Raw genomic sequence first — 21,701 nt, 5'->3', positions numbered from 1 at the left:
TTATTTCAAAAGAATCAAATAAATAAATAAATAAAATAAAGCAATGCCATAATCTAATTGGTCTTGTTATTGACATGTACTAATGCATTCTATAAAATTGTCAATGTTTGCAGTGTCGTTGTTTGAAGTAACAACAAAGTAAAATAGACCAGTTTTTACCGGTGGGTGATAGTAATTGCAGCCATTCGAGAATTTACCGCCACTTGATGTGGGGAATGTGAGATATCTTATGCCAGTCTTCTCCTTTCCCCTCTCCATAACGGTTTTCCAGAATGGGACATCCCCAAATTCTCAATTCCTGCAGTGCCGTCGTTTGAAGAAGGTAATCCGGTAGCACCTTTAATTTGGGGCAATACCAAATCGTCAAGGAAGAAAGACGTGGTATGTCTGTTGTCCTGCGATCTTCTAGAATGGGCAGTTCTTCTAGAAGACCACAATAATAAATACTCAGTTCCTGCAGTGCCGTCGTTTGAAGAAGGTAATCCGGCAGCGCCTTTAATTTGTTGCAATACCAAATCTTCAAGGAAGAAAGACGGGGCATGATGGAGATGTTTTCCTTCCTCGTAATCCTGTAATTCCACTCTTCCAATTCTTCCGTGGCCCAAATTTTGAGATATTTCAATTTGGGGAAGGCAATAACTGATGATGACGATGAAGATGAAGATGGGTCATCCTCACTGTTTTCTTCTATTCCCAAAAACTCATTACCCACGCTTTTTACACTTTTCAAGTCGTCGATTACGAGTTTTTCCAGAGGCAATTTTCCCAAAGGAGGCAAATGCTCACAGTTAACGCACGAGGCAAGCGTTAAATTCCTTAGATTGGTTAGCAAAGTCAACCATTTGGGAAAAATGTTGCCTCCGTAGAATATAATCCATAATTCCTCTACATTCAAAGGCGGTTGTAAGGCTTCAAGAAGTTGTTTATCTTTCTCATTCTTCCTCCTCCCTTCTTCGCCTTCGCCATCTACGACTCTACCAAACACAAGATGCAAACGAAGGAGGTTTTTCTTATTGTAAAGTTGTAACCTCTCAGCCTCATCCACATGCGATACATTACTCAGCCCTTCTATACTACATTTACCACGGAGTTGAAGATTTTTCAGAGATTCAAGCCTACACGTATTGCTACCATCAACACCTCCACCCACCACAAACCTGTCTAATGTTCGAAGATTGGTTAATTTGGAAATTCCTATTGGCATGTACTTCAATGCATAAGTTTCACCATTCAGTAAAGTCCTCATGTTCATTAACTTCCCAATCCCCGCAGGCAATTCCCTAAGATTTCGGCACCTCCTAATATCTAGCTTTTGTAAATTATATAATTCACACAAAGTCTCAGGTAGTCTCTCTATGCCTAATTCAGACAAATTAAGATATTTTAAATGTATCAATTTTCCGACATTTTCTGGAATTTCTTTAATCCTATTTGCCTCATGATGGGAACCTGAAATGTAAAATTGGCTTATAACTAATGCCCTTAAACACGCCAATTTACTAAATAACTCCTGAAGGATGCTGCCATTAAGACTCCCATTGGAATAACTTCTATCATAAATTAAGAGGCTACGCAATCTATCAAATTCAAAAAAGGACATAGGAAATGAAGCTCCTCGTTGAAAATTTAACCCTAAGTGACGGACTTTGACACCAGAAGGCTTTATGACTGATTCTTTGGTACCATTAATTTGTAGCCACAAACATTCTTTGCTACTTACAAATTGGGCAAAATCATGTACTATGTCATGCATCTTGCAACTCCTAATATTATCATCATCATTTTTCTCAAACTCTTGAAAGAAAGAGCGTGTTGCTAAGATGTTGAAATACTCTTCTCCAATCGTCTCCATTTCTTCGTCTTCATCTGCATTAAGGTAACCTTGAGCCATCCACAGATCTATCAATTTCTCTTTATTCATAATGCAGTCTTTTGGAAAGACAGTACAATATGAGAAACACTGTTTTACCATAGAATTGGAGGGCAAATCGTTATAACTCAACAACAAAGGGGCCAAAAGATCTTGCCCAATCTCTTGTACTTTCCACATTTCACTCTCCAAAATTCTTTGCCACTCTTTTACTGTACTTTTAGAGCGCAAGAGATTCCCTATTACCTTTGCAGCAAGAGGCAGGCCTTTGCACTTACATGCAATTTTTCGCCCGATTGGTTCTAATTTTTCACAATCCTCAAAAGAACAACCGAAAAATGCTAACTGCTTGAACAATGACCAGCATTCCTCTTCAGCCAATTGCTTGATGGAGATACTATCTGTTGATCCCATCATACGTGCAACTGACTCATTACGTGTAGTAACCAAAATTTTACTTCCGTGGAGACCATTTTTTAGACAACGGAAGAATGGTTGCCATTTATTGTAATCCCCATCCCATACATCATCTAAGACAAGAAAATTTTTTTTTCCTTTAATTGAACTCTGGATACGGCTCATAAGAGATTGGAATTCGTTTAAACCAGAAGCTGACTCGCCTAGACCTTCAATGATTGCTTTGGCAATCCTAATCTGATCAAAAGTGTTCGATACACACACCCATATAACTTTTTCAAAATTTCTTTTCACCTCATCATTATTATAGGCTAGTTGTGCAAGAGTGGTTTTACCTATACCCCCTAACCCAACCAGTGAAATGACCTGAAGGCCATTTTGTTGTTCACTACTTTCACACAACAACTTGCTTAAGAGCTCATTTTTCTCATCAACTCTACCGCAAACCTCCCCCTCATCAATCAAGGAGATGGTTCGCACTCGCTCTGGATTCTTAACATTGTTACTCACATTCTCAACAAATTTAAACCTATCTTTTCGAGTGGCAATATCATCTAGCTTTTCACTGATTTCTCTAATCTTGACAGCAATATCATGACGAAGACTGAGTTGTTTGAAACCACCAAAGCAGTTTGAGGCAGCAGGAAAGAAGGAGCATACCTTCGTCAAAAGAGTAACAAAAGCATTGTCGTTATCATCATCATCATCATCGCCGCCCTCATCAAGCTGCAATTTCCGTGTTTCAGTGATCCACTCTTCCAACACATCTTCCATGTCGTAGGATGCGTCTCTGAGCTGATCCAGCCAAAAAGTAACAGCTTTGTCCTGCTTCATTTGCCTCTGCTCTGCATCTTCCAGCACAGCTTGAATGGCTTGAAGATTGGTGGTAAGCTTTCCCACTTCTTGTTCGACACCCGTCACAAGCCTCCACTTTTCTTTCACCTGATCTTGAGCAATGGATTTCAGCTGGTCCAGGAGAGAGGAAACGATCGCATGAGCCATTCTGATATTAGATCAAATGGTAATGCTGCAATTGCTTTTCTTGCTAAAATGCTCAGAGGAAAGTAGGTTTTATGTATTCTGTGAGAATGTTCATTCAAGCATGTTTGCATTCTTCTTATACCATATGACATATTTAAACATCTACATTCAAGCATGTTCATTCAATGTCAATGTGAACGTTCTTTTGTGCTACAAATTGAAGGAGTCCCCACAGGAGTCACCGTCTGGGGCTAGCTTTCTGCGGAGTACACAGCATCAGCACTTGTAAAATTTCTTACATTTGTGTTTAGTTACTTGCCGCTCTTAAGATAATTAGTAACAAAATATTTGTAAACTGCAACAAAAAGCTCAGTGCAATCTATCTATGAATCTTGTGAATTCACATTTAATACAGTCGATTTAAAATAGTCATAAATTTTTTTTATTATAAATAGTAGTATATTTTTAATGGTATAATATATATCGATGAAACTATATAGAGTAATTTCGCCTAATTGTATAAATTCATTATGAATATCATCACAAATTTGTATTTGGTCGGGACCGTGCGAGTGAAATTTTTGATAAAAATCATCTCCTGACAATTTATTTATTATATTTTTCAATTTATCCATACTAACGTATGGATCCATTCCTTTTATTATCAGGTAGGCCAAAGCCATTTGGTCATTTGAAAAAGTATGTGATTCCGTTTTAGTCTATTATGTCACGACAAAAAGAGAATTGGAAAATGTAACATTCTCAAATTAATTTGTAGTGGAAAAGAGAAAAATAAGACAAAAGTTGGAAAAATCATGCAGCCGACCCTTTTTTCTATCTGATTGCGCAATATTAGGTAGGCGAATGCGACTTCATCGATATCACACAGCAGTGGTTCTGTCATTAATTTTTTTCTTTTATTTAATGAAGAAAAGGAAGAAAAGATAGCACATGTTATGATTATTGTGAATTTTCCATCCCTTATATAAATTCTCGAATTCATTTAAATTGTGAGTCATAGAAGTATATTACCTAAACTATTTTATCAGGCCATGTTCGGATACTAGGATTAAGTATGGAATTGGACTAATTTTGTAATTATATATTTATATCATATTTGGTAAGCTTAATTGAATTGGACTAAGGGACTAAATTTAAGTTTAATCCTAAAATTATGGGATTAATAATCCTAATTTACACATTCCTTTAGTTGGGACTTGGGATAAGATTAAAGAAAAAAAAGTTATCCATTTATGAGACTTTAATTTATGTCATTATTGTTTATTTATATTTAATATTAATCATGAAAATTAATAATACCATCAATTAATTGATTTTACATACTTTTTTAAATATTTGATAAGAATTTGATAAAAATTAATTAAGTATTTAAATTTTTATTCATTTTTTATCTGTTTATTTTATTATGAATACCCAATAACTTACAAACATAATTAATTTTCTTATTCAGACTACTCAGCATCAGCTCCTGTAAAATTTCTTACATTATAAGCAACAAAATATTTATAAACTACAACAAAAGGCTTAGATCAATCCACCGGTGAACCTTCTAAAGTTATATATAATATATTAATTGTTGATCTAAGAATAGTCTCAGTGGATAGATTTTTTATATTATAAATATCAATAAATTTTTTATCGTTTAATAGATATTGATGAAATTATATGGAGTAATTTCGCCTAATCATATTAATTCATTATGAATTTCAGCACAAATTTGTACCGTGCAAGTGAAATTTATTTACTATATTTTTCAACTTGGCCGACAACATCTTTTTGTCAGGTAGGCAAAAGCAAAAGCCATTATCTCATTAATTGATTTGGTCATTTGAGAATGTAACTCTATTATGCCATGACAAACTCCAAGATCTAATTTAGAGAGCGACTCAAATAATGGTAATTAGTAATTTATTACATCTGCAATTAGATAGATATTTTGTTTGAGAAAAAAAAATAAAATCAGTTTTATAATGATTTTAATTACAATAAATATCATACTGTGATCTATGACTTGTCTGATATTACAAAGAGAGTATGTGAAAGATAACTAAGTAATAAATCCATTACGAATTTCATCACAAATGAAATTTATTTATTATATTTTTCAATTTAACGTTAACGTATGGACCATTTTTTGTGGCTCTGTTTTAGTCCAGTGTCAATACATAACTTTATTATGTCATTACAAAACTTCAAAATCTAGTTTAGAGTGCGACTCAAATAATGGTAATTAGTAATTTATTATATCTACAGTCGGATACTTTGTTGAGAAAAAATAAAATAAAATAAAATATGTCCCATAATGATTTTAATAAATATCATATTATTGTCTACGTACTTAGGCCATCTCTAATGTAGTATTAAATCTAACACTAAATCACCTTTTGTATCATTTTTAGTGTAAAATATTTTTCTAATGTAACACTAAAATCAACACCAAAATGGTGTTATGAATAGTATTACACCAAATATGGTGCAATACTATTCATTTGGTGTTAGGAAAAAAAAGTCCCAAATATCCTTACTACTTTTTCTTATTTACATATATGTCCTATTTTATATAATATTTTAAGTTATTATTATTATTATTTTTATTTCATTTTTTAATTTTTGAATATTATACTAAAATTTTAAATAAAAAAATATTCAACACAAAAATTAATAATAAAAATAAAATGCCAAATTTAATAATTTTCTATTTTTTTTTGTTAATCGATATAAAATTATTTATGACTTAATTATCTATATTAATAGTAATATTTATTGTGTTAATTGAATTAATTCTTGAGAATTAAAAGAATAAAAAGAAGAATATTTTTTTTGGTGTAAAATTTGGTGTAAATGGGTTGGAGATGAAATAGTAATTTGGTGTGAAAAAAGTACATTTTTGGTGTTGGTGTTACACCAAAATGGTGTTAAGCATTGGAGATGCCCTTACCTCATATTACAAAGAAAATATGGGAAAGATAACTAAATTGCTTTGGAGAACTGTTCTAATGAAATGAAATTATATCAAATTACTAAGGATTTAGTTAACCTCTCAAGAAGTTTATTTGCTTCACTTCTCGAGTTTAAAATTCGAATGTCAGAAAAGATAAAAGGTTAAAAAACTATTTTAAATATTATCCACCCTTTTACTATTTTAATATACAGAAAGAAAGAATTACTTATTTTTAACAATAGCAATCGGGGGCATAATATATCTGATGGATTTTTCTAAGGAACAAAGCTTATTATATCTCCTATCAAAAATGTTATTTTTTTGTCAGGAAAAGGACATCTATATCCCCAAAGTTTTGAAAAATGGTACCAACATTCCCAAGTTTTCAAAAAGAGACACTAAGACTTATTTTTTATTACAATACCCTTTACCTTTATTATCCCAAAATTTAACTTTAAATTTTTATAATAAATAGAAATATAATATTAAAATAAATGTAATAATATATATATTTTAAAATAACTTCAATATTTAAAAATATTTCAACATTCTACAATCTATTAATATATTTGATTATGTTAAAGTAAATTTTATGATAAATATAAACATAATATTAAAATAAATGTATTAAAATTTAAATTATTATGTAAAATAATAATTTTAACATGAGACTTTTTTAATTGTAAAATGTATTTAATGCAAATATTTATTTAAAATATCTACAATAAATACAAATATATTATTAAAATAATTATAATATAATAATTTACATAGTTAAATTTATTTAAATATTAAATATTTCAATATTATTAATCTACTACGTAGATTAGATTATTTATATAATATTTGTGTTTATAAAAAATTTACAAGTTAAATTTTTCGGGATACTAAAGGTAAATGGTATAATGGTCAAAAGGGAGTTTTGGTGACCATTTTAAGAAACTTAGGAGTATTGGTTACTATTTCTCCAAACCTTGGGAACATAAATATCCTTTTCCCTTTTTTATTTTAAACAAGTGGCAACTAAAGATTAAACTGTCATATATTCGCAAGATATTCACCACAAAAGTTGTAGGAAATTTCTTCTTCCTTGAGCAGAAAATACAAAAGAAAAACATAGTTGGCAATTTCACTAGCAAAACTAATATTTTGTTTCATATCCAGGGGCAGAGCTCAAGGTAAATCTTCATGAGGCCCAAGTTCAAATTTCAAGTGTTAGCTGGGAATTAATTTTAGACAATTTTTTCTATTTATAGCTAGTATATAGTTGTTAGGTATTCCAAAATTTGAGAATTTTGTGATTGATAATTGCAACGGTATTGCAAGTGAAAAAAAAATGAACAAAATAAAAATCAAAGAGGTAGGCCCAAACTTACCAAACTTTTAAAAAAGGCTATGAAAAATAATTAACAAAATAAAAATCAAACAATCAGGTTACTTTGACTTTATTTCACAAAATATACAATTAAAGTTTCATTATATATTTAAGTTTATATATCGAGTATTTAAGGGTCAAATCAGTCTTTTTACATCTAATTTTTAATATTTCATTTAAAAACCTCAAAAGTTTTTCAAAGCCTATAGGGTGATGGTCCCCTTTAGGAGTGCGCAAATTTGTGTTTAGATCAACCTGATTAGGTCTCGGGTTGATTGGCTTAGAATATTCGGATTGGATTAGATCAAATCAAAAGTTTGGGGTTGAGTTTGGATCAGATCAAGTTATAATTATATGCGGTCAAGATTGGATTTGAGATAAAATCGAATTCGGGTCAATTATGATGGATACGGATATTGTTCGGAACAAAGGTAATTTTGAGCCTTTTTATGTTTTGATTCTTTTTCAAAATTATCTCATTTTAGTTCGTTTTTACTCATTTTAAAAAAAAAATGAAAACTACTACTATGAAATCAAATGAACAAAATTTAAAATAAACTACTACTATTAGATCGGATTGGATTACCATTTCTTTGCTTCTCCTATACTAAGGTAACTTTAAGTCATCCATAGGGTAATTGGTTCCTCTTTATACATGTTGTAGTCTTTTGAAAAGACAGCACAATATGAGAAAAATTGTTTTACCATGGATGGCAAAGCAATATAACTCAACAATAAAGGAGCCAAAAGACCTTTCCTTATCTCTTCTAGCTTCCACATATCACCATCTAGAATTCTTTTCTATTCTTCTACTACTCTTTTAGAGCATAAGAGATTCCCTATTACCTTTCCAACAAGAGCAGGCCTTTGCACTTGCATGCAATTTTTAGACCAATTGGTTGTAAATTTTATGATCCTCAAAGGACCAACTGCTACCTGCTTTTATATTTCATGCAACCAATGAACTACTGTCGTATCAATTTATAAAAAATAAATTTGTATGAAAATTTATCATCATTTATTTTTCACAGCAACTCATAAAGTCTAAGAGTGAGACTATTTTTTAATGAAATACATGATATGAAGCTCCTTAGTTTTGGAAATAAATAGTTAATTATAGAGCTACATTACCACCAATCTCATTACTAACCATAAACTACATAAACATAATACACAATTATTAGCCATTTATATATCGAACCAGAAACATCAAGTGCTAAGTCTTTTTGGCTCTACAATGCCTTGTTGGTGCTCTTGTGCACCTAAAGCAATCCACAAATTACAAAATTTATCTTCGTACCACTTTACCATATGTTGGAAACATTAATTTAAATAAAATAAACAAATCTTTAATTAAATTTAGCATAAATAAGGATAGAATGATGGAAATCTTACTCTCTTTAGTGAGAAATCCAAGTATCCAACTTGTTTACTTGAATTACACATCTATCACTCTAAACACACACTTTCTCCTTCTCTCTCTCTCTACGCTTTCGACCTTTAATTTGTACATCAATGAGTCTTCCCAAATGAATTTAGGGTTGAAACACTCCAAAATCATCTCCCCAAATCAAGATTTTACAAGACCTAATCCTTAACTCGTCATATATCCTAACCCTTGAATTTTTCCCATTTCATCTTCTCTCAACAGGTAAATGCTTGTTTAGTTCTTATAATTTCAAAAATATCTCAAAATATCCTTATAATTAAATATATTACATTCTTGCACTTACTTTCTATTTGCTTTTATAATAATACGTTGCAATAATATTCTTGACATTAATTAATTTATCTATAAAAGTTTAATTAGCGAATTAACCAATAATTATTGATTAGCAAATTAACTAATAAATTTCAGTATGAAAGAACTAATTGCCAATAATTTATTTATAAATAAATCAATATTATCCAACTTAAAGAAATGTTTAATATATTTGCAACAATTTTAGTAATAGTTATTTTATAAAAAATTAATTTACCAAATTAATCCTAAAAGTAAAATAATAACATAAAAATTTGTGGAATTTTTTATGTTACTTTTAAGGCGAATTTGATAAATTAATTTTTTTTTTCTTTTCATTGATATCCTCAAAAAGGTTAGAATATTGTTGCAAGGGTAATATTATAAAAGGAAAGAAAAAGTAAGAGTAGAAATATAACATATTTAACAATGAGGGTGCCTTGAGGTATTTTAAAATATATGGCTCAAAATATCTGGTTTAAACAAGCCTTTACTCACTCTTAAGCTTCTCTTAGAAAATGGTAAATGTTTCTTACAATATTATCTTTATTTTCAAATACACCTTTATTCATATTTATTATACATTAAACAAATCATATTGAATGTGTAGTAACTAGCCTGTTCTTAGCCTTAAACAAAACTAGTCACTGCCCAGGATTTCCTAGATCAGATCAATGCAAGTTGCACAAAACTAAAGATCGAATAGAATCTGTCACAACTTAACTCATAAAAAAGGATTCAATCAAGAAACAGAAAGAACCAAGAATCAAACAAAATAGGCAACCAAGAAACAGAAGGTTTACGTGGTTCAATAGAGCACAAGGTACTCTGTTTACATCCACGGGAGAAGTCCTTGATGTGCTTTTATTAATTCACAAATGGAGATTTAGCATAGAGCCTTTTACAAGATTCTTCTGAGAACAAGATGCACTCTTTCTCTCTTTAGAACTCTCCCTACAAGACTCATAACCATTCCATTAATCTGACCCTCATACATAGCCTTTATAACCTGTATCAAAGGCTTAGAAGATTTCCAGATCGTTCAGATTGTTGACACATGGGTAACAAACTTAACGAATTGATTTCCGTCTCCTGCATGTGCTTCCTCACGTGATTACTTAAGTGGCTCATCTAAACGCATCACAGTCATGTCGTTTAAATGTATTTGTTTTCTGCTGATAACAGCTGAGATGCACGTGAGTCTCTTAAAGCAATAGAAACACTGTCGTATTCTGGAAATCAACTTGATTCACTTGTCAGCTTCACAGAATGGTAAAAAAAAAAATTTATTAAAAACAAGAAATATACGTCTTGATGTGAATAAAAAATTAATAATAATTTTTTTTTGTATTTTTTGTTTTATAAACATTTTCTTATAATAAATATATAAAATACAAAAGTACAAGAAAAATATTTTATTATTAATTTTATAATATTTTTTTGTATTTTATAATATTTTATTATTATTTTATAATAATTTATAATTATTTTATAATTATTTTCTTATATATGTATTATTAGAAAATGTTTATAAATAAAAGAAGTACAAGAAAAATGTTTTACTATTAATTTTTTATTCACATCAAAACATATATTTATTGTTTTTAATATTTAATTTTTTATTTTAGTTTTCATTCACATGTTTATTTAATTTATAATAAATATAAATAAAAGCGTATTTAAAATTAAAGATAATATTGTTATATTATGCTATCCAGGAGTTATTGGCTATTATATAAGAGTAGGACATAAATGATATAAATTGATTACAATATGGGGAGAAATTGGCATTCTCCCTATATATATATATATATATAGAGAGAGAGAGAGAGAGAGAGAGAGAGAGATGTTACCATCTGGAATTTTAAAATGCGAGAACGTCTGGGAAAACGCATTAACCATTCAGTTTAAGCACTTTAAGTTTTAAGCCTTTAAAACCCCACGATTTTAAAATTTTCCCGAATATTTCCCGCACTTTATGATCCCGGACCAGAAACTACTATATATAAAGAGTGGATTTTGGGCCTTTTAATGCTTTAGCTTAAGCAAAAGTAAAAGATTATAAAGAAAAGGGTGTATATGTTCAGCAAGAGAATTCCTATTACCTTTGCATTAAGGTGTAAGCCTTTACACTTGTATGCAATTTTTCATTTGATTGGTTATTGGTTCTAAATTTTGAAGATCCTCAAAGGACCGCCAAAAGCATACTTGCTTAAACAGTGACCAACATTCTCTTTCACCCAATTCTTTTACTGGGGCTGAGAGATCAAAGGCAACATTATTGGGGCGGAGCGATTACTTAATTTGACATAAATTAAGAGTAGACGCCGGCTAATGAAAATTACATGCCAACTAAAGATATTGTCTTGAACAAATTGGCATAATAATTTATGCCAACGCTTGATATGAAAGCTTTGTTGCAACAAATTGGCATGAATTATATTTTATCTCTCTTTCTTCAAGGTATTAAGTAATTGCCCTATCCCAAAAACAAAGAAAAAAGAAAAAAAAGTATTAGGTAAATGCATGTGAATTAGACATTTGGCCTCCGGGATCATATATTTATATTAAAGACAACCATATAACCACAAAGACAATGAAAAGTCTAAAAATTATTGTTCAATTTCTAATTCCTCGCAAGTGCGAAAGGAAACATTTTCCAAGAATAAAACTAAGATGCATTTCTAGGAATAGTTTTCCAACTGATCTATATTTTATAATATTTTAAGATTTCTTCATTTTTTTTTCAAAAGAAAATTTTAATTTAAGATTAAGCTCATTACAAAATTAACATCATTATAGATTCATTCAAAATATTATATGTGCATAAATACTGAAAATTCAAGTGACACAATTGCGAGGGGTACTCGGGTTTTAATGATCTTTTTTATCTTAATTAATTATTGGAAAATTTTATTCATTTTTTTTTAAATCCTGAGCAAGGTCAACTCCTAAATGCTTTTGTACGTATGTACGTGTGCTTGTGTGTATGTGTAATAATTACAATATTGTCTGGTTAATCCACAATTTCATCAGTATCATTAATCCATAGCGAGTTGAGAAATAAGCCATGAATAAGTGCTTGAGAAGTTCAAAGATAAAATATTTATTCTGACACAAAACGTCGAATGATATAAAATGTTGAGAACTAATAATAGTTTAGTGTTTGGTTTAAGTTTCATGAATTTTGTGCCAAATATGACGTTGTAAGGTACAAGAATGTCAGGCGTACTTCGCCGAAGAATGGATTAGGAGGGACGACGGATAGGAACTTGATTTACAAACTCAAAGCTACCAAAGTCTCTTCGGCGGGGAAGTTTTACAACATTTTGTACGGTGAGTCGATAGACCCAATAGGATAATGATTGATAAAAAGAAATAAAATTAATGTTTATACCTAGATTGAGGTATAAATTTATTATCCAACTTATGTATTATATAGAAAGAGAAATGTCGGGTTAGCCGACATCGATTGTGGAAGAGGCTGATAATGACCTCATAAATGTGAGGGAATATCTCTCTCTTTGAGCTAGCTTTTAAAGTCGAGAGAAGCCCAAGATCATCTAACATTAGTATCAAAGCTCAGGTTCACCAACAACTCAACCAACAATCTAATAGGGAGAATGGATGTTTATGCTTCCAACCCAAGGCCTGATGAGTGAGGGGAGATTGTTGGGATTATCCCACATTGGTTGTGGGAGGAGCTTGTGGTGATTTCATAAGTGTGAGAAAAAAAATCTCACTTACTGAACTAGCTATTGACTTTTGAGGTTGAGATAAGACTAAGATCACCTCACACGAAAATTGTATAGTGTTGGAATAAAAATTCTACTACCAATAGTGGGCCGATTATTGACCATTAAGCTTAAATATTAAAATATTCACCCTAAATATCGAGATTCATCATGAAAAAAAAAAAAATTATCAGTTTTGGTAACAACTCAAATAGTCTAGGAGTGGAAATTTTTTTGAATGAAATACTTAAGCACAAATATTCTCTAATCACTTGATGTTTTAGACTTTATAAAAAATACACGACCACTTTTTTTTTTATAACAATTCCACCTGATGTTTACAAAATGTGTCATTTCTATACTATTGTCATCACGCCGTTAGAATTTTACTCATGTCAGAATGATAAACTTGTCATTGGACTCTTAACGGACAAAAACGACGTCGTATTTAAAGAAGAATTATATAATCCCATCTGCTTGAAACTTTCTACAATGACAATGCATAACTAGTAACGGACAACCTGCTGTGCCAGTCATTTTTCTCCTTCGGTTGGGATCGTCGATTTCTTTACTAAAATCAACGAGTGAATGATTATCAGCGTCAGGAGCCAAAGAAGGCAAACCGCCACATTTGTTTTCGCTGTGGTCCTATAATTTATTGAAAAATCCAACGATTGCCCCAAAATAACACAACATATATACAACACAGTATCATACTACCACCAAATTTTATCACTTAACCAATAAACTAAAAAATTCAAGGTTTAAAAAAAATTTGAAAGTTTAAAATTTTTAACGACTTGATAATAAGCCCCAATCCGCCATCGCCACGATCCACGGGTACAGGTACCAGATTAAAGTGCGTTTTCTCTTGAGCTCTCTTTTAATTATTTTAGTTTTAATTCTGATTTTTTATTTTATTTATTATTTAATATCTATATTGCAGTCATCTATTTTTTCTTTCGTCATTAAATTAGGGCAAATATAGTTATTTTATGTTAAGGGTAGAATAATCATTTACATTTAGGGTAAAATAATCATTTTCTCAGTATTATGTTAAATTCTCTTATGCTGTTATGACGGAAGTAGAGCAATGATGCACTTTAAACATTAGAAACTGTGGGAACGAGAACATTTTTGAATGAAATACTTAATAATTAGCAACTCAAAATATATCATTTGTAATGAACTACTTAATTTGCAATTTCTTTAGTTTTGGATGGCAACTCGGGATTCTTCATTTAAACTATGACGATTTATAACTTGCGGGTACACAAGACATTGTTCCCACCACTTTTTACAGAAGCAAAAATCAAGCCAATCGCTTCCATTTGTGGCAATTTTATCGGAGAAAGAAAAAGGAAAAAAAAAAGAATTTTGTAACTACTTAACTTTGCCGAAGCAGAGGTAAATAGTTACAAAATTGCATTCTTGAATGTACAGAAATGATATGTAGCAAAACCAAGCATAAAGAAATAAGAAGATAATGTTATATGGTACGGCTATTAGCCTATGTCATAGTAATAGACATGAAGAAAATTTTACTAAGAAATGGGTGTGTACAAATATTAAAGGAAAACATTCACCGACAACCCAAATCGCAGATATGTGCTTAATTTTCTTACTCACTCTAATAACATTCAATCTCCGAAAATTCATTCAAATGAAACTTTCAGAAAGACTTAATATTAAGGCTTTAGCATCACTTCATATGCTCAACAATTCAAATTTGAGGATGATATTTCTCAAAATGGAGGGCTCTACTTGGCTTGTGAGCAATCTTCCTCACCATCATCATCCTTGCCCTACCAGCAGCACTGAGCAATCTTTGTTCTGACATTTGCCCCATTTATCTGATTACACAAGAATCCGAAACAACTGTTAGAAATTTTAATCTTTATATATATCCAAAATGGTGAATAAGATGATGTGGTTGATGATAAAATCCTGAGTTAAATAATTAAGGGTCCGGTAACAATCACAGCATCTCATCATGTGGGGAAAGCCTTCGCAACAGAAGACGGTGCTTGCATTCAAGCAATAATAACTTTCCAATTTCATAAGGTAGCTTAACGCCCTTTCAAGAATAAGTGCACCAGCCTAACAATTATTCATGGAAATTCAAATTCAGAATCATGTTAGTATGAGAGACGTATAATAAGCGACTTGGCCACTATATATGCACTTATCACCTTCAATTTGCTCATCTTCGTCTATAGTATTTTTTCTGCTTTAACTTAATTAGCTTGCAAGCCACATAAGAATGGTTTTAAATAATAAGTGAGAGAGTGAATTGGAACAATTAATCAAATATGATGACCGAAGAGACAACAGTAAAATAACCACAAGAAGTAGAAATATACTTTTGTTATATTTAGAGCATCTTCGACTGTCAAGTTCTTTTCCTTTAGCTCTGTTTCTGTGTGCGCTCAAACGCAATGCCTCAAGGCTCAAGATAATTTTATGACCATCAATCATTTGCAGCCACATGCAGACTTGAAAAACTAGTCATGGCCCTAAGGAACTTGAAAATTAGAAAAGATTCAGAATGAGTGACCTGAGTTATCCCAATGTCAAGAATCACAGCGTCTCATGTGGGCAAAATCATCGCCATATAACATGCTGATTTCAAGCAACATCTTATCACCTGTAATTTAATTAAGACAATAACTTTCCTCAACCATTACCCTACTCAATTTCAATGTATTATTGGCAACTAAATTCATAGGGTAAGTAGCTAATCAAATGCTCTTTTAACAATATTTCTCCAAATAACAAATATTCGGAAAATCTAAATGACAATCATGCATTTATGGCATCAAAATTTGGCTACAAAGCTGCCTGGAAAAGGCTTTAAATTCTTAATGAGGGCATGAATTCGAACAAATATGGTGAATAAAGAAACAAAGGCATAATACCGCAAGAAGTAAACCTTTTCCTCAAACCTCTGTTTCTGTTTGTGCTCAAACCAATGGAAACCGATGGAAATGAATTTCTATGAATTTGACACATCAGCCAAAACAGGTACTCTGTACAAACAAAGTAAAAGAGAGTCATAGAAAAATTTTAAGATAATTAAACTTTCAGTCCCCATATCATTAATAGAAAACTTTGTACACTACGATCTATTGCAGATTAAGATTTGTATACCTAAGTTTTAATTGCAAACTAAATATACACAACATTATACCAGCATTAGGAGGCCGTACCAAAATGTACCGAATTTAATGTGCCTCTTTACAGCCGTTGTACAAGCATCGAAGACTTTACCGCGAAAGCTGTTTCAAACGTGATGCACGTTAGAGATGCAAGATGTGAAATTGTCATTACAAGAAGCATTGAAACATGTGTGAAAACTGTTTATGGACCTAAAATAACTTGAAAATCAGAAAGATTAGGAATAAGTGACTAAGCATTTTAATTACAACTGAGCATACAAACCTTGAAAATCCAAAATTGTACTCCGATGAATGAGCAATTGCACGAGCAGCTAAATTTACTGCAAAGGCTCTTACAACCCTTGAAGAGATACTCTACATACCTACACAAAGAAACACAGTGAATATGAAGGGTATTCTGACAATGCAAATTTGTGCAAATTATCAACTCTGGTTCCCTGCATAATAGTGCCAACATCGAATTGCTTCGTCAATTGAAATATATGATCAGCCCAAAGATGCTTTGCTTTGTAGCTTTTGAGAACCTGAAATGGTTATTACAACCAACAGTGAAAATTGGGTGAAGAAGTGATAATACTAGCATAATTCCATATGCTTATAGAGGATAAACCGATCAAAGAAAGAAACAAGACAGAAATAATGATCTCAGCACCTTAATATCATGCAATAATAATCATCATGTCTTCCAGGCAACCATCCATCCTCAACTGAAACAGAGCAGACCCAGCCATCACTTAGTTTTCAACATTACTACAAAGTACCCCAGAAATTCAGTCTCTCAAGAAGTTTCACGTAACAAATTATCGTACACTGAAGTAAATAGTTATATTCAATACAAAAATCAAAATATTAGAAAATATTGCACATTCCTATGAGACATTGGCAAAATATAGAAATTTAATTCAAAATTTAATTATTATCATTATTATTATTAATTTCATTACAAGTAACAATGAAGCAAAACAGAGGAGGAGGAGAAATTACCGGCGGGTTATAGTAATTGCAACCGTTCGAGAATTTAAAACTCGATGTGGGGAATGTGAGATATCTTATGCCAGTCTTCTAGAATAGGACATCCCCCAATACTCAATTCCTGCAGTGTCGACGTTTGAAGAAGGTCATCTGGCAACACCTTTAATTTGGGGCAACAATCAATTTCCAAGGAAGAAAGACGTGGCATGATGGAGATGTTTTCCTTCCTCGTAACCTTGTAATCCCACTCTTCCAATTCTTCCATGTCCCAAATTTTGAGTGATTTCAATTTGGGGAAGGCAATAACTGATGATGATGATGAAGATGAAGACGGGTCATCATCACTACTTTCCTCTATTCCCAAAACCTCATTACCCACTCTTTTTACACTATTCAAATTTTGCAGGGCGAGTTTTTCCAGAGGCAATTTTCCCAGAGGAGGCAAATGCTCACAGTTAAGACACATGTGAAGAAATAAATTCCTTATATTGGTTAGTGAAGTCAACCATTTGGGAAAAATGTTGCCTCCATATAATAAAATCCATAATTCCTCTACATTCAAAGGCGGCTGGAAGGCTTCAAGAAGTTGTTCATCTTTCTCATTCTTCCTCCTCCTTTCTTCATCTTCCCCATTTACAACTTCACCTCCTTCTTCCTCTTCATATCCCCCATCCTCACCTTCATCTTCCCCACCTTCATCTTCATCCTCTTCTTTATCTTCCCAATCTACAACTTCAAACAAAAGATACAAACGAAGGAGGTTTTCCATATTTTTGAGTTCTAATCTCTCAGCCTCATCTACATGTGACAAATTACTCAGCCCTTCTATTCCACATTCTCGAAGGAGTTGAAGATTTTTTAGACATTCAAGCCTCCACGTACTGCCACCATCAACGCCTCCACCCACAGCAAACTTGTCTAATGTTCGAAGATTGGTTAATTTGGAAATCCCTATTGGCATGTACTTCAACGAACAAGTAAGACCATTTAGCAAACTCCTCATGTTCTTTAACTTCCCAATCCCTGCAGGCAATTCTCTTAGATTTCGGCACCCCCTAATATCCAGCTTTTGTAAATTATATAATTCACACAAAGTCTCAGGCAGTCTCTCTATGTGTAATTCAGACAAATTAAGATATTTTAAAAGCATCAATTTTCCAACATCTTCTGGAATTTCTCTAATCAAATTTGGGTCAGGACGAAAAAGCAAGAACGATTGCCTTATAACTAATGCTCTTAAACATGCCAATTTACTAAATAACTCAGGAAGGATGCTACTATCAAGAGACGAATTGGAAGGACTTTCATCATCAATTAGGAGGGTACGCGATCTATTAAGTCCATGAATGGACATAGGAAATAAAGCGCCTCCTTTAAACTTTAACCAAGGGACGGACTTTCCCACCAAAAGAGTTTATGACTGATTCTTTGGTACCATTAATTTCTAGCCACAAACACTCTTTGCTACTTACAAATTGAGCAAAATCATGTACTATGTCATGCATCTTGCAACTCATAATATCATCATCATCATTTTTCTCAAACTCTTGAAAGAAAGAGTGTGTTGCTAAAATGTTGAAACACTCTTCCCCAGTCATCTCCATCTCTTCATATTCTTCTGCATTAAGGTAACCTTGAGCCATCCATAGTGAAATTAGCTCCTCTTTATACATATTGTAGTCTTTCGGAAAGACAGCACAAAATGAAAAATATTGTTTTACCATAGAATTGGACGACAAATCATTATAACTCAACAATAAAGGAGTCAAAAGACCTTTCCCAATCTCTTCTGCCTTCCACATTTCACTATCTAAAATTCTTTGCCAGTCGTTTATTGCACTTTTAGAACGCGAGAGATTCCTTATTACCTTTGCAGCAAGAGGTAGGCCTTTGCACTTGCGTGCAATTTTTCGCCCGATTGGTTCTAATCTTTCACAATCCTCGAAAGAGTGACCGAAAAATGCTAATCGCTTGAAAACCGACTAGCAATCCTCTTCAATCAATTGCTCAATGAAGATAATATTTGTTGATCCCATCATTCGTGCAACTAACTCATTACGTGTAGTAACCAAAATTTTACTTCCGTGGAGACCATGATTTAAACAAAGGAAGAATGGTGCCCATTTCTGAATCAATTTTTACGGTAAATCTATTTTGGTACTACCTGGACTGGAAAGCATAAATATGGTGGTGGAGATAATTTCGAAAGAGCCATGGAACCCCAAATGGAGCTTGAATTATATGTGCATTACGAATGGAAGTTTTTCTTTTAGTGTACATGTGTTTCTTCCTATTCTTTAATAAACTTTTGTCAAAATACTTTGGCTGCAGCATCTAGAAACTGCATCTAGAAGCTTTGAATAAGCTTCATTGGTGGCACACGGCTTTGAAGGCCAAGTAAATGCCGCCCAAGGAAAGAAACGAAAGAAGAAAAAGAGATGCCGGGCCGAAGAAGGAAAAGAAAAGAGAAATTAATATAATAAAAATAATAATTACATATTAAATGAACAGTAGCCAATTTTGGCTATAAAAACGCTGGCTCCCTTCATTTGTAAATCATCGAGTTCTTCAGTTCTTTTCTTTATTTAGAGAGGGTTTTTAAGAGTTATAGTGATTTGAGAGTTTGGGTGTATTGGGGTTTTGGGAAGTGAGCTAAAATACTACAATACTTGTAACTCCTTTTCACTAGTAAAATATTTCCTTCTGTCTTCGCCCGTGGACGTAGGCTAAAAGCCGAACCACGTAATTTCTGGTGTCCTCTATTGTGCTTGTTCTTTATTTTTCTCCCAATTTTACTTTAGCTGCGTGTCTGCTTCACCCACCAATTTCCTAACAGTGGTATCAGAGCTATTGGTTGTATTTTTTGGAGTCGGGAACTGTTCACGTAAGGGGTACTATTCACGTATACGGCACCGTACACGTATACGACACTATTCACGTATACGGTACTGTTCATATATACGGTGTTGTTTACATAGACTATACTATTCACGTATACGGTACTATTCACGTGAAGCGGTGGAAGCGATCCAAGAATTTTGCGGTGCAAAGCAGGGAATAGTGGTGTGAGTAAAGCAACTGTGTGGTTTTGTACATGTCTAGGAAAGTTCTGTCACAAAGGCGATAAAAGCTTAAGGAGTCTGGGTTTTAAGTGGGACCATTGTGACCCCTCCAGTCTTTCCTGGGAACTTTCCTGGTGTGCATTCTCACACATACTCACAACTATTCAAGGTGGTACACTAACTTGTGTGCAGTATTTATCAACAAAATGACGGCAAAGTATGAAATTGAGAAGTTTAACGGAAATAATTTTTCGTTGTGGAAAATGAAGATGAAAGCTGTATTGAGAAAAAATAATTGTTTAGCAGCAATTGGAGAAAGGCCCATGGAGATAACTGATGACAAGTGGAACGAGGTAGACGGCAACGCCATTTCTGATCTACACTTGGCACTTGCGGATGGAGTATTATCTAGTGTGGCAGAGAAAAATACGGCGAAGGAAATATGGGATACTCTCACAAAATTGTATGAGGCCAAGTCACTACACAACAAAATTTTCTTGAAGAGAAAACTCTATACTCTTCGAATGGCGGAATCTACAATGGTGAACGACCACATCAACACATTGAAGACTCTATTTTCACAACTCACAACGTTGGGTCATAATATAGAGGAAAATGAACGTGCAGAGCTTCTACTTCAAAGTCTACCAGATTCGTATGATCAACTCATCATCAACCTAACGAACAACAATCCAGTGGAGAGTCTAGTTTTCGACGATGTTGCAGCCTCCGTATTAAATGAGGAGAGCAGGCGGAAAAATAAGGAAAACAGACAAGCAAGTTCGCAGCAAGCAGAAGCGCTATCGGTGACGAGAGGGAGATCAACGGAACGTGGCCCCAGTGGGAGTCAATATCAGGGTAGATCAAAATCCAGAAGTAAGAAGAATGTTAAATGCTACAAATGTGGCAAGAAAGGGCACGTCAAGAAAGAATGTTGGAGTAACCAGAAGAGAAAAGAGGGCAAAGTACCTGAGTCATCAAATGCTCAGGGTTGTGTAGCAAGTACCTCAGATGATGGTGAAATTCTTTACAGCGAGGCAACAACTATTTCAGAAGGCAGAAAACGATTGTCTGATGTCTGGCTTATAGACTCAGGAGCTACCTGGCACATGACCTCTCGGAGAGAATGGTTCCACACATATGAACCTATCTCAGGAGGATCTGTATATATGGGTAATGATCATGCCTTGGAGATCACTGGTATTGGTACTATCAAAATAAAAATGTTTGATGGTACAATTCGCACAATTGGAGAGGTACGACATGTCAATGGCCTGAAGAAAAATCTATTGTCTTTGGGACAAATGGATAGTCATGGGTACAAAACTCATGTGGAGAATGGAATTATGAAGATCGTTAAAGGCGCGCTTGTATTGATGAAGGCAGAAAAGATCGGTGCTAATCTATT

At 32.8% G+C, this 21,701-nt stretch overlaps 3 protein-coding genes across 18 annotated transcripts in view; all 3 read right to left on the bottom strand.

Moving 5' to 3' along the window:
* LOC102613735 (putative disease resistance protein RGA1) overlaps window positions 1-3,450 on the bottom strand; it is a 63,696-nt gene extending 60,246 nt beyond the window's left edge. For 15 of the 16 annotated variants that reach the window (XM_052441452.1, XM_052441451.1, XM_052441459.1 and 12 more), the window contains exon 1: window positions 1,116-3,448. In XM_052441452.1, the coding sequence (XP_052297412.1) occupies window positions 1,116-3,289 (2,174 nt within the window). In that variant the 5' untranslated portion in view covers window positions 3,290-3,448. Of the gene's footprint in view, window positions 1-1,115 lie in introns of all 16 variants that reach the window. The other variant, XM_052441466.1, reaches the window with a different exon arrangement.
* The window catches only part of LOC102609848 (disease resistance protein RGA2-like), a 144,081-nt gene that overhangs the window by 4,694 nt on the left and 117,686 nt on the right, over window positions 1-21,701 (bottom strand). The gene's annotated exons all lie outside the window — the stretch shown is intronic.
* On the bottom strand, window positions 17,278-18,585 carry LOC127902238 (disease resistance protein RGA2-like). The gene has a single exon (XM_052441076.1). It carries the CDS (start codon window positions 18,583-18,585, stop codon window positions 17,278-17,280), a length of 1,308 nt encoding a protein of 435 aa, XP_052297036.1.

This window comes from Citrus sinensis, chromosome 5 (genome assembly GCF_022201045.2).
Source record: "Citrus sinensis cultivar Valencia sweet orange chromosome 5, DVS_A1.0, whole genome shotgun sequence".
Lineage (NCBI taxonomy): Eukaryota > Viridiplantae > Streptophyta > Magnoliopsida > Sapindales > Rutaceae > Citrus > Citrus sinensis.
This window is presented reverse-complemented; position numbering and strand designations above follow the sequence as displayed.